Here is a 14,704-nt window from a genome sequence, read left to right on the forward strand (position 1 = left end):
GTTGGAGAATAAACAGGGGTCCCCCACCCGCCCCCCACATACCTTCCTGTTTAGCACCTCGCCCCTGGTTTCTTTAAAGGGATGAGGTGGAGGGTTAGGTTAGATTGACGGGATGATGACGGCAGTGGTGGAAGGTGATGCCACCGTGATCCGGGAGGGAGGGCAGGAAGGATCTCATTAAGTCCAGCCCAATCGGTGGCCCTGCCTTTTCGACCTTGAGAACCTCACGCCCACCCCCTCTCCATCCCCCAGACGACTTAACTCTGCCGTGGTTGACTGGCGGTTTGGGTGGAGGGGCGGTGGGCTGGTGCAACGGCGTCTGAGTGAGACCTCCCCACCCCACCCCACCCAGCATCCGCACACACCCACCTTCTCCCTCTCACTCCGCCTCCTGTTGTCCCAAGAGCTGCATTGTAGAAGAAAAGATCACATCTAGTGTGAAGTGAGCAGTGCTATGAGTTCATTTCATTATTAAGTGTCACACGAAGCTTGGCCAATGTGACCCTGGGTGTACAGCAAACTTTGAGCGAGCACTTTGTGCCAAGATGGAGGCCAGATGTAGGCCACGCTTCAGAGCCCAATCAACAGACATTCAGCACTTTGTGCCAAGATGTAGGCCTACAGAAAGAAAGGAATGTCAATTTAACTCAGAGAGAGTAAATATGGACCGATTTCTCAGAGCGGCAGTCATAACTGCGGTGTCAAGCGGCACTGCTTCGCACAGCGACACCGCAGCTACACAGCAGCGTTCTGGGGAAAAAAAATCACACCCAATGTGAAGTGAGCGGTGGTCGTGCTTGCATAACGTCTTCAGACTAGGATTTGAGTCTAGGATACAGGCTATGCTACACACACACGTTTTGCTATGGCAAAACGCTGAGGAAAAAGGCTACAGACACACGCACAGCCACTCTATGGAGCGGCTGTGCTACACACACATGTTTTGCTATGGCAAAACACTGAGGAAAAAGGCTACAGACACACGCACAGCCACTCTATGGAGCGGTTTACCACCGCTCAAAAGAAAAATCGTTCTTGCATAACGTCTTCAATTGGTAATTGGTGATGTAATACAGGCTACACACACACATTGCTATGGCAAAACGCTGAGGAAAAAGACTAGGATATAGGTCTAGGATGTAATTGGTGATGTAATATGGCTACACACACACTATTGCTATGGCAAAACGCTGAGGAAAACACATTGCTATGGCAAAACGCTGAGGAAAAGTGGCTACAGATAGGTCTAGGATGTAATTGGTGATGTAATATGGCTTCACACACACATATTGCTATGGCAAAATGCTGAGGAAAACACATTGCTATGGCAAAACGCTGGGGAAAAGTGGCTACAGACACACGCACAGCCACTCTATGGAGCGGTTTACCACCGCTCAAAAAGGTCTATAGCGCATTTCAGATGGGAGGCGGTTGACACGGGCGTTCTCGCTTGGATCAGCGGGAATCGCACTGCGATGGAGACACAAAACAATTGCTCTGTGCGTAAACGCCGGGCGGTATTTCAAAAAGATAACCACTTGGGATCCTCGCCTCTCCGCTCCTCAATTTCTCCGCGCGTCCCAAATAATCGCCCGCCTCTCATTGAAAATGAATCACTAGGGCGAGTCAACCGCCTCTCATCTGAAAGGCGCGTATAGCAGCGTTAACAAGCATTTCGTTCTCTCTACTTGGAGTCGTTGACACTGAGGATTCTTTTTTTGCGATTTACAGTTAGTCTGAATCATGTGGCCCCGCCCTCACCTTATTCACTGGTTGGTCGGGCTGACTGATTCATTCACTAAAACGAGTCAGAGTCACTGAACGAGTCACTGTCACATTCACTGTCTCGTTCAACTTGAGTTGTCACTGGCTAAACACGTGGTGACAGAACTGGTGCAAAGCAGGTAGCCTCGTAAACCAGACTCCTCCTCAGATTCGAACAGAAGATGGGAGGAGTCAGTTTACTAGGCTACAAAGCAGGCTCCTTCCTCTTTTGTCCCAAACAGGGTTGGGGATCCTTTAGGATTCTAGAGATTCCAGTTCCTTAAAGATTCCCTCGTAACTGTCCCATTCCTTAACGCTTCCATCTAACGAATCCTAAACGGCGTTCCAGGTGGACCCTTATAACTCTGAAAGGGTACACATGGACCCGTTCAACTACTAATAACTGGTGTACTGACTGTATTACTGTGCTTGACTGACCACCCACCAACTGGCCTGACCTGAACCCCATAGATAGTCAGTGTTGTGTTGTCAAGAGGAAGATGAGAGACACCAGACTCAACCACACAGATGAGCTTAAGGCCTCTATCAAAGCAAACTTGCATGGGCTTCCATAACACCTCAACAGTGCCGCAGGCTGACCACCTCCATGCCACGTCCCATTGATGATTGAATTTGTTCAAAAGTATTCCAGACAAAGTATTAAGTGCATAAATTGACATACTTTTCAAAAGGTTCACATTTCAGTATTTAAATCCTTCTTTTGAGTGGTCTCCTATTCTATTTTTTATTTTATTTTTATGAGCTGTATGCCATAAGAATATTTCACTGCATAACCCTAGCATGCGCAATGAATCTAGAATAAAGGCCTATGAAAGTTAAATTTGAAAGAAATGTAAATTCTATTCAAATTTTTTGAGAAGGACCTGTGTGTGTGTTTATATAATATATATATATATATATATATATATATATATATATATATATCCCTATCCTATCCATCCGTCCATCCATGCATCCACTTCTGATTGTCCGCAGGTCCCATTCCTGTCATTTCCTTGATCATAACTTCAATTATTGTTCTGTTCTAATGGGCTTTGAATAAATCATGGATCATCACCTGATTGGTACACTAGTTATTATCGGCCTGCTGCATCATGCATGGAGTGCATCTTCTTGCACGCTGGGAGTTGACGTCTCTATAAAGACAGAGGTACCAGAGCACCCCCTATTGGTCTGCAGAGTGAACTGTAAAGGCAGTCCAGCCCAATCTGCCATTCATTCATTCATTCAGCCTTTTTCATTTGCACTATTAAACGGTCAAGCTTGTGTTGTGAGTGTGCGCGCGGTGTGTGTGTGTGTGTGTGTGTGTGTGTGTGTGTGTGTGTGTGTGTGTGTGTGTGTGTGTGTGTGTGTGTGTGTGTGTGTGCAGGGGTATCACACCAAATTCTGGGCCCTGGGTACAAGGATTCACTGTGGGCCCCATGAATGTTCTTCATAGGGGGAGGGGAGTTTAACCCAGACTGGGAACACATTATTTTAAATCATTCTAAGCTTTTTTTTTTCGTGTTTCTGTGTCAGTGGTGCTCAAACCTTTTCATGTCAAGGACCCCCAAAATGACATGTATGTATATATATATATATATATATATATATATATATATATATATATACATAAATACACACACACACACACACACACACACACACACACACACACACACACACACACACACACACACACACACATTTTATTATTTCAAAATCATAGCATATGCAATGTTGAAACCTATTAGCAAAAATGAAAGCATCAAGGAAGGGCCTATTTATGATAGCAAATGTCTTTATCTTTTGGGTGCAATAATAATAATGTAAACATGCTATATTTCATATTGAAGTTATGTGGCATCTGAGCTTGTAGATCTGCTATTTTCAAAAGATTTGTAGGCCTATACATTTTAATTTTGGTAGTCTACTTTAGTACATTTTGATACCAATACTTTTGTACTTTTACTCAAGTACATTTTTAATTCCGCACTTTTACATATTTATATTGCCGTATTGATACTTTTACCCAAGTTAAAGATTTGAGTACTTTTTCCATCACTGAATATAACCAACAGCTCTTGTTCTGTGGAGCCAGAGACTATTGTGTCACAAGTACAGTAAGAGCAGATATAGAGTGACACCTACAGGACGCTAGTTGAATTACCGTCTATCGCCTATTCAGTGGAACAAAATCATGTGAACATTCTAGTCATTAGTAATACCCAATGTTGGGCAGTAACTAGTAACTACTACTGTAACATTATGACTATACGCAGTAACACGCAAAGTAAAATGAGAACAGAGCTGAAAAGAATTTATCTGACTATCTCCTTTTAGGCCTCATTAGGCCATTAGGTGAAGGCAAACTCACAGATGAAAACACTGAAAGTCAGATTCATATTCCACCACAATACTTGGTTAAAGATCTGAACACACTCATTTCATACACCTTTCCAGACTTGCAAAATGCATGTATCAACAAAGAGAACCTTCTCAAAAGGCACAATATACACTCCATTAAACAAAGATATCAGATGAATTAACGACAAATGCTTGACTGACTTTCCCGGAAAAGAAACATTGTACTTCTCTGCTGATTCGATATTGGAGGACAATGAGAAAGAATCCGTACCTATAGATTTCCTAAATTCACAGACGCCTGGAATCCCTGACCATAACCTGAAACTGCAAGCACCTGTCATGCTGCTTAGAAACCTGCAAAGAGACACTTTCAAAAATGGCACTAGAATGATAGTGTTGCAGACGATGGCCAACATCATTGAATGTGAGATTGCTACAGGGACATACAAGAGTGAAAGAATCTTCCTCCCATAAAGAATCCCTCACCATGACAGAAGTAGAGAGCTTCCCTTCACCCTTTGCAGACACCAGTTCCCAATCAGGTTAGCGTTCTCAGTTACCATCAATAAAGGTCAGGGGCAAGAAAAAGAGTTGGCATCTACTTACCTCAGCCTGTGTTCATTCGCTCACGGCCAGCTATGGCATTCTCAAGAGGAAAGAAAGCCTGCGCTGTCAGGTTTTCATTGTGGATAATGACGAGGGCATCACTGAGAACATTGTTTACATGGAACTCCTTTAATTATCCATCCTACTATCATTTTAACTTAGAATTGGCCAACATTTTTATTTTATTTCTGACCATACTAGTATGCTATTGTGGTCTCGTCTGAGAGACGAGACCAGTATGTTATACCAAAACTTTATCGGTCAAGTTTATTCTCCTAAAAGAAATGACTGACAGTACAAAGGCAGGGCCCTTAGCCAATGAGGAGTAGTGTTCATGGTGACATCACCACCAACAAATGCGACCTGATATAAATAACAACAACACCCACATGAAACCTTGGGGCTCCCAGCGGAGAGTGTCTCACGACAAAGGCGGGGCCTTTAGCCAATGAGGGAGCAGCCTTCTTGATCATCGACCACCACTACAATGGAAGCGTATGTTCTCCCAGGCCAGTATGTTCTCCGAATCTTTATACAGTATATCCAGGTTATTCTCCTCAAAAGACTGGCAGACAGTACAAAGACAGGCCTTTAGCCAATGAGGGAGTCAAAGTGAACCTGTGCTTTGTAAACCTTTTGAGTAATGTTAATGTTATGACCAGTATTGTCATTGTACAGCAAAACACCAAATCCACATAACCAGCTCTGACAGTGTGATAAAACCGGCTTCTGGTTTCCTGCTTCCTCGATGTTGGATAGGATGTCATTGCTGTACTGCACTCCTCCAGAAAAAAGTTAGTCCAAATCTAGTCTTGTCACAAAATGTCTATCTGTTAAAACTGAAAATCTATCCATTTCACTCTTTGGAGGGAGAGTTTGGAGAGTCACTCATCTTATTCTTACATTTCTGTTATTCATCTCAACCATGACGTAGCCTACATACACTTATGCCACAAAGGATTTCTATCTTCCCCTTCTCTCTTAAGTGTTTGTTCTCTGTATCTTCTTTGCTCTGATTTGTCTGGTTCCAAGGCTGAAAGACTCCCGTCTCCCGGTCCGTTGGAAAAAGGATGATCAAAGAAAAACTGATCAAAGTAAAACAAATGGGTACTGTTAGAGAAACATTGTGGGCTCATCTTTTGACACCTGGCACAGGATGTTCCATGCAAAAGAAAGAAAAATATATATTCAAGTTTAATATTTCAAAAAAGATTTGAAGATTGAGATTTCAAAGATAATAAAGGCTAAGTCTGAACAAGTCTTCTTGACAGTATGGTGGAGCTAGAGCGTGCATGTCAAACTTTTGAGATAGACAACGAAATAAAATAAAAATTGCACGGTATCAAACAAGACACACATACATATCTCATGGGCAGTTCTGTCAGTGACATTAGTTATCTCCATGCATGGAGTTCTGTGCTCATTCCGTGCTCCTACACACAAAGCCAGACATAGGAGCAGTTAGCAGCGCTCAATAAAATCAATAAATAGTGACAATAAAATGGGCTCTCTTAGAGATCAAGCCTACTAATGGAAAAAAAAATCACACCTAGTGTGAAGTGATGTGGCCATCTGGACATACTGTAGCCTACTGTATGTCTCCTCATTTGGGCAAGAGGTTTCAGTTCGATTAGAGCCGTATTGGCATGATGACGTAGAGAAGATATATGCTTTTGTTGTCCCCATAGATAAATTCTCTTTGGACTCTTTTTTTGTCCATCCTGCAATTCCACAAGATAAAATAAAAATTGCACCTGTGCAAAGTGAGCGGTGCAAACGTGACACACATGCATACCTCCTTGTATGCAATCTTTCTCAATGTGGATTCCAGGGATTCTGTGGATTCTTTTTGGGGTCTAAATGGACCCATACAAGTCTGTAACTCTGACAGTGTACTGTACAAAATGGAACCAACAATTTGGTTCCATTTTGTACACTGTCCGAGTTAAGGGGAGACCTTGACATTTAAAGGTATTAGAAACACTGTTGTACTGCGCTATGCTAACGGGAACTAGGAGAACATATATTCTGCACTGGCTCCCTGTAAAATACAGAATAGAATTACATTTCTCCTCACTTAAGCCTTAATGGTCACTCAGGCACCACTAGATCTTAGAGCTCACTGTGTGCTCCCATTAAGTAGGCTTTCCCGTGGTTCCTTCTGACGCTACGGTCTAATGTAGCGCTAGAAGGAACTAACCAGCCCACAGCTATGCTGCTATAGGTGTAGTTGCTGGTGAACTTTCCCCATGGCTCACCAATCTCCTGTCTCCTCCTCTCTCCCTTCTCCCCGTTCCTCTACATTTCCATATTTTCTCCCCTCTTCCATTGTCCTCTCATCCCCTCCTCCTTCTCTTCTCTCCTCTCCTCTCCATCTCATCCTCTCGTCTCTCTCCTCCATTCCCTCTCCGTTCGCCATCCTCTCCTGTCCTCCCTTCTCCTCTCCCTCCCCTTTTTGTGTGTCCATGTCCCGTCAATGCATGTCATAAAATGTATTTTTCGGAACCTCTTTGCAGTGTTTTTGTTCCCATGGATCGTGATTGCAGACCCCGTGGTTGTGGATGGAAGGCTTCCATGGAATTGGACTGCTGACTGCTGCAGTATTGTAGCTGCTGTTATTATTATTATCATTGTCATTATGTGTTGTTTTGTCTCAATCTCTCCATTTTTATTGTTGTCCATTCTTGTGTCCCCTCTTCCCTCTCTCCTCCTCTCGTTTTACCCCTGATACAGTGAAGGCAGATGGCCGGCCACCCACCCTAGGCCTGGTTCTGCTCGAGGTTTCTTCTTTGGGTAAAAAAAAAGATTGGTCGCTCCGGTACCTCTTGGCCTACAAAGAAATGTGGTGTTCAGCTTGTCCTGCTGTTTGCAAAATTACCCTCGGACAGAAAAAAAAATCACACCCAGTATGAAGTGAGCGGTGCTATTTATGAGTTAATTTCATTAAGCATCCCGCGAAGCTTGGCCAATATGTCCCTGGGCATACAAACAAACAAAGACAGATGTAGCTGCTCAAAAACATCATTGTTGAGGTCTCGCGTCTTAATAGTCATGCATTAAATGAAAGACATAATAGGGAGGGGTGTGGGTTGTTTAGCTTGCGAGCAGGGTTCAGTTCGCTTCAACTGTATTTGCCACACATTCCTTGGCCAGGTGACCCGGCTGCTGACAGATGTAGCAGTTGACATCGGACGGCTTGACGCAGAGATTCGCCACATGGCCAATCTCTCCGCACCGGTAGCACTTGACCTTCTCGCACGCAGACTGGATGTGCCCAAACCCTCCGCAGGTGTAGCACTTCTGCTCGTTGGCGTGGTCACAGTCCCGCGCTATGTGGCCCGCCGTGTTGCAGGTGTAGCAGACCAGCTCTCTCTTCTTGGGCTCCCTGCAGTCCCTGGAGAAGTGGCCCTCGTTGCCACAGTTGTAGCAGGCGTCCTCGTTCCTCTCGCAGAACTTGGCGTAGTGACCCGGCTCACCGCAGCGGTAGCAGAACTGGTCCTTCCCTCGGCCTCGCCCTTTGGCCCGCCCTCTCCCAGCGTTCCCAGCGTTGGGACAGTTGATGATCCAGTGACCCGTTTGGCCACACCCAAAGCACTCGTTATTGCTCGTCATTGTTACACCTGGTGACGTGATCTGACTTCTCAAGCTGTTTTATTTGTTGTCTAATCTTCCTCTTTTCTCTCCTCTTTCTCGCACCTCTGTCTCTCCTCTGACTCTCTCGCTACCGATCTCGCTACCTCTAGTACAAAGTGGTACAAAGCCACCTTCTCCATCTTATAAAGACTGACCATAACGGAGACAGAGTGTTGTGTGTGTCGTCACACACAGTTGCCAATGTGTTCCTAGCGATGCTGGTTTGCGCAGGTATCCTTCAAAAGTGAAGTGGTGTAAAGTAAGTACATTTACTTACAAGTACTGTACTACAATTTTGAGGTATTTGTACTTTAACTGAGTATTTCCAATTTCCAATACTTCTACTCCACTACATCTCAGATCAAAACATTATAATTTTGAAAACATTAGTTACTAGTTACTTCGTAGATTTTGATTATTATTACAAAAGATACATTAACAACTTCAGCCTTATACGTTTCGCCCACGCAACGCGAAGTAATGATACATTTGAGTACTTTTTCTGGGAAAATGGGGAGAGAGATGGGGAGTGACACATTGCAAATGACATGCTGTCATCCATCAGAGCCTATGTGGTATGCGCCTGGACCGGTAGGCCAGCAGGCGCCCTGCAGTTGTTGTGATCATGGCTTTACTAAAGTAAATGATATACTGGAACCTCCAGTCTACACGGTACAATCCTCAGTGCTAATTAGAATTAATTTGTTTGCTCTGGTCATTAACTACATTGTCTAACATTTTGCATTTTCTTACAAAATACATTTTTTTTGCAACTACTCTCCTACACATTTCTCAAAAACTCACAGATCGATACACATCAAATCTGCAGTCATGTAAAATAATGAACATAAAATCTTAAAGGATTTTAATCGTCTGCATCCCCAGATAGCAAAATGTTGAACAAACGTTGGATTTTCAACCATAGCTGACTCTAAATCAATGTCGATTCAGCCATCATCTAATTGGAATCTAGATAGATAGATAGATAGATAGATAGATAGATAGATAGATAGATACCTTTATTATCCCAAGGGGGAAATTCAGTTGTCCAGTTGTAGCACAGCAGTATACAGTTATTTACAAAGTTACAGAGAAGTAGGAAAAGATAGATAAGAGTAAAAAACAAGAGCAGTACAGTACCAAAAAAGAGAAGGTGCATCAATAGAGGGGGCGAATTAAATATAAGTATATATACATAAAGTGTCTTACAAAAAAAAGACCAAAGCAGTCAATGCTAGTTAGTGCAACAAGTATCTCACTGTCATTGTTAAACAAGACAAATACTCAGAAACTACCAACACAACCTAGTAGTGCAATGTCGAAAAACAGTGTGAAAAAAAAACAACAGAAACAGCTCAGAGCAGAAGAAAACTAGGCAGCGGTTTAGTGATGAAAAGTGATGAGTCATCACTTTTCACCGTTTTGTGGGCGTTTTCTTGGGCCATTTATAGCCCAAGGAATGTTTTTTGTGCAAAACAAATGCTTGCAATCGATTCAGCATCATGACAAACCCCTAGTTAGACCCCTCCCATCCTACTAGCAGATTATTTTCTGGGTATTTTCCTCCTGTATAGAAAGTCGATGGGAGCCCAACTTGACTTGGCCGCTGTGGCGACCCCGAAGGTCGCCGACTCGGGCGCCCTAGATAAATCATTAGAGCATGCCCTGGGCTACATCTGTGCAAAATTTGGCGCTTTTAGACTAATATAGCGCGAAATATCACTAACGCCCCAGACTAATGCACATTTTTGTTGATTTTATATTGAATCAATCAATATGAAATATTGCTGTTAAACAATTGTAGTGGAGTAAAAGTTCAACATCTTCCACTCAGATGTAGAGTAGAAGTTAAAGTATTGAACATTGGTGAAGTGAAAGAAAGAAAGAAAGAAAGAAAGAAAGAAAGAAAGAAAGAAAGAAAGAAAGAAAGAAAGAAAGAAAGAAAGTTTTAGGCTATTTCATTCCCAGTCATATTTACTGCACCAGCGTGACACAAGCAAAAAAATCAGGGCTTTATAGACCGAAGGTTTTTAGGTTCAAAACACAAAATGAACTAGAACTGCTGTCAAAACAACAGACAAGCTGGTTCAAAAATCAAAAGTGACTCAAATGCACACAACCAAAACAGCTGGCAATAATAAAGTTACTTAAGTTACCTGGAGATATTGAGAATGGACCCCAAAATAATTGACAAAACACTGAAAACCCTAAAAACATTAAAAACATTACGCATGCATATCTCCTTGTATGGGCGGTTCTGTCCATTACGTCTATAATCTCCATACATAGAGTTCTGTGCTCAAACGGACACTCATACTTAGGGACCCACACACAAAGCCAGACGTATGAGCGGTTAGCAAAGCTCAAAGGATTAAAAAAGATCACACCCAGTGTGAAGTGAGCGGTGCCTGTTATGAGTTAAAGCCATGCCAAAACAATACATGGACAATATACAGACAGACATACAGACAAAGCCAGATGTAGGAGCGGTTAGCACCGCTCAAAGGAAATGAATGGCAAATCCTGACCTATGTTTTCTGAAAAACTGTCCGTGACATCAGCGGTGGTGATGTTGGTCTCTGCGTACTTTCTATGACGTTAGTCTCGTGTGACATATTAGTCTTGTACTGCATACGGTGCTCGTACGGACATAGGGACCTACCTACACACAAAGCCAGATAGATGTTGGCGTGGTTAGTACCACTCAAAAATGGAGGAAGGGCGAGCTCCCCAAGTGTCCTCGTCTTGAAGATGTGTCCTCACGGTGAGGATGCGTTCTCATGGGTCAGTAGGTACAACCTAAACCCAACCTCAGTAAAACTAACGCTGGTGAAATGCTAACCTGCTGATGCTCCGTCCTCGACGCTGGTGAAATGCTAACCTGCCGACACTCTGTCCTCCCGTGAGGACGCGTCCTCACTTTGAGGGCGCGTCTTCAAGACAAGGACGCGTCTTCAAGATGAGGACGCTCAGAGAGCTCTGCCTTGCTGGAAAGATGGCAAAAAAGTGTGTTGCTTTATACTATACATAGCAACAGCAACCCCAACAGGGCTTCCAGCCTTGAAAGGTATAAGCTAGTTACAAATAAGGGTCACTTGGTCATCACCATACCTTAAAGAAAAGAGCTCATTGTGCTTTAAAAGCCAGTGTGCTTCGCAGTATGTAGGCTGTAAAAAACCACACCCCAACTTTTTCCCAACAAAGTGAACCTGACTTTTGTAAACTTTCCGAGTAATCTTATCCGGATTGGGCGGCTGCACAACGGAAAAGTTAAGCTTTTGGTCATAATTCACTTGACGTCACAATATCTAAAATAAATAGTAAGAATTCATTTCCCAGCGGATTCCTCGCGACTCGTGTCATGGCAACCACACTTGCAATTTCCCAGAATTGCATCTGATATCTTTGTTTTTCTTACCCCATATCTATCCAACAGTGAAATAAACCAGCAAGCACAGTCAGGACCTGGACCAATCAGTGACGTCTCGATTGGGGCCAGATCAAGGCAAACCATGATTAGTCATATCTATCACCTCATTTCAACTAACATAAATCCTGCCCACCAAAACGGACGTCCTGGATTAATCAGAGAGGGTCCGAGCGAGGCCAGATAAATATCAGAACTTGCACACACACTCCTTGGCTGGCAAACATCAACCTCCAACCCTCATTCCTCACATGCCCCTCTTCTAGCACCACCACCAGGCAGATGTTTGCAAAACACATTTTTGGACAATCCTACAGATTTGGGCCTAAAATCATGCAAAGCGGTACACATTTCCCATATTCCCTACTGATTGCCTACGATTGCCTTCTAAAGTTTGTGTATGCGACGTGACGGTCACTTATCCCCCAATTAGGGAGTCTTTCTGGTATGCTCATATTTCAATATATATATATATATATATTCTGTATATATATATATATATATATAAAACTCTATATATACAAGCGCTAGAAAAGCATGCTTCCAGATTAATTCTTCTGACATTAACACAGAGATACAAGGATTTATACACATATGGGTTTATGTCTGGCGTCATCACATCAAGCCGTCAGTTGTCCCCTCGACGTGCTTAGTTTCCTGGGCAACCAGGGTTGTTGTGACATCAAAACTGTAAACAATTCTGAGGTTAACTTACTATCTTCATATTGATGACTCACACTAGGAGCCATTTAACAATACTAGTGGAAGACAGGTGTACACAGAGTCAGTTGTAATCTACTCCAGTGACAGGACCAACTGAGCGAGGAGGCAGAATCCTACATCTCGCATCAGGACATCAGGAAAGCAAAAAGGAAGCTTTTTTCATTTTTGATAATAATAATAAAAAAACAAATCATTTATTGGTAACAGTATGCCTGTCATCAGAAACCTCAGCAAGGTGGCCAAGCAGGCCCTCCTGACCTCCCCAGGGTGTGGGAGCCAGCCTCTCACGGTGGCCATACGCAACATAAGCTTTTCCCCTCGACAGGTGACCGGATCCGATACCAGCTTTCACTCTGTCTCCTCCGAGACAGACCACCCCAAGGTGCTCATCACCGGTGGCCTTGGACAGCTGGGAGTGGGACTTTCCAAATTGTTGAGGAAGAGGTTTGGAAACAACAACGTTATTCTGTCTGATATCAGGAAGCCCCCAAGCAATGTCTTCCACAGTGGCCCGTTCATCTACTCTGACATCCTTGACTACAAGAATCTGAGAGAGATCGTGGTGAACAACCGCATCACATGGCTGGTTCACTACAGTGCTCTCCTCAGTGCTGTCGGTGAGGCAAACGTTCCTCTGGCCCGGGCTGTCAACGTCACCGGGCTTCATAACATCCTGGACATTGCAGCGGAACACAGCTTGCGTCTCTTTGTCCCCAGCTCAATTGGGGCGTTTGGGCCCACTTCTCCCCGCAACCCAACTCCAGACCTCTGTGTGCAGAGGCCTCGCACTATTTATGGGGTCTCCAAAGTCCACGCAGAGCTGATGGGCGAGTATTACCACCATCGCTACGGCCTGGATTTCCGCTGTCTCCGCTACCCTGGAATCATTTCTGCTGACTCCCAGCCAGGTGGTGGCACAACAGACTATGCCGTCCAGATTTTCCACGATGCGGTCAAAACAGGAAAGTTTGAGTGCAACCTGAAGCCAGACACGCGGCTGCCCATGATGTACATCGATGACTGCCTACGTGCCACTTTGGAGGTGCTGGAGGCACCGGCAGACACGCTCACCATGCGGACCTACAACATCAACGCCATGAGCTTCACCCCGGAGGAACTTGCACAGGAGGTCCAGAAGCAGCTGCCTGACCTGAAGGTCAGCTATGATATCGACCGCGTCAGACAGGCCATCGCTGACAGTTGGCCAATGAACTTTGATGACAGCAATGCACGGAACGACTGGGGCTGGAAACACGATTATGACCTTCCAGAGCTTGTGCAGACAATGCTCAACTACATTGGCCAGGAAACACGTGTCACTCGTGCCAACTAAGAGAACAAAACAGCAGCGGGTTTAGTCGTCTGCTGAAGGGAGAAACCTGGCCTGTTACATAGTATTTTTCTCTGTTCTCTATTTTCCTGGGACAAAGCTACATGTCTGCAGAATGTAAAGGTCATACTGCTTCCTCATTTGCTAAAATTTACTCTATAAAGTAACCCCATTGACTTGAATGGGGAAATGCAAAAACGGCAACCACACTCGCAATTTCCCAGAATCGAATCTTTCTAGTTACCTGCACCAGCAGAGCGTGCAAGTACTGCCTTCGGCTGCGTAGGTAGGTAGCCGTGCGTGTTTAAGCCCATAGCCAATCAGGGACAAGCATTTCTGGTAACGTCAGCCAATGAGGGACCATTCCTGGTGATGCCAGTAGAGTGGTGTATATCTGTTGTGTGTGTGTGGGCGCAAGTTGGCACCTCGACAGATTGCAGTTCTAGTTTGTTATGTTTTCCCATTGCTAAATGTATTATTCTGAGCAGGAAGCGGTGATCCTGGAGGGAGCTTAGCTCTAACATCTGGCTTTGTCCGGTTCCCAAAAAATGTTCCAGGCCCTAAAGTAAACTGAAGCCTGGCCTAGATATGGCCTACATCTTGGCACAAAGTTTTGGCTTAAAGTAGTACTGCTCACTTCACACTGATGTACATCGATGACTGCCTACGTGCCACTTTGGAGGTGCTGGAGGCACCGGCAGACACGCTCACCATGCGGACCTACAACATCAACGCCATGAGCTTCACCCCGGAGGAACTTGCACAGGAGGTCCAGAAGCAGCTGCCTGACCTGAAGGTCAGCTATGATATCGACCGCGTCAGACAGGCCATCGCTGACAGTTGGCCAATGAACT

The 14,704-nt window shown here is 44.2% G+C and overlaps 2 protein-coding genes across 2 annotated transcripts; one reads left to right on the forward strand and one right to left on the reverse strand.

The window, feature by feature from the left end:
* Positions 1 to 7,848: 7,848 nt before the first annotated feature.
* LOC308295709 (uncharacterized protein) lies at positions 7,849 to 8,349 on the reverse strand (the record flags this gene model as incomplete). Its single annotated transcript, XM_080738756.1, has 1 exon — positions 7,849 to 8,349. The coding sequence occupies one exon, from the start codon at positions 8,347 to 8,349 to the stop codon at positions 7,849 to 7,851; it is 501 nt and encodes a 166-aa protein (XP_080594882.1).
* Positions 8,350 to 12,728: 4,379 nt separating this feature from the next.
* On the forward strand, positions 12,729 to 13,853 carry LOC308295028 (L-threonine 3-dehydrogenase, mitochondrial-like; the record flags this gene model as incomplete). The annotated part of the gene is made up of 1 exon (XM_080737968.1): positions 12,729 to 13,853. The coding sequence occupies one exon, from the start codon at positions 12,729 to 12,731 to the stop codon at positions 13,851 to 13,853; it is 1,125 nt and encodes a 374-aa protein (XP_080594094.1).
* Positions 13,854 to 14,704: the final 851 nt, after the last annotated feature.

This window comes from Nannobrachium achirus, assembly GCF_963921795.1.
Source record: "Nannobrachium achirus genome assembly, chromosome: 12".
In the NCBI taxonomy this organism is placed as follows: Eukaryota; Metazoa; Chordata; class Actinopteri; order Myctophiformes; family Myctophidae; genus Nannobrachium; species Nannobrachium achirus.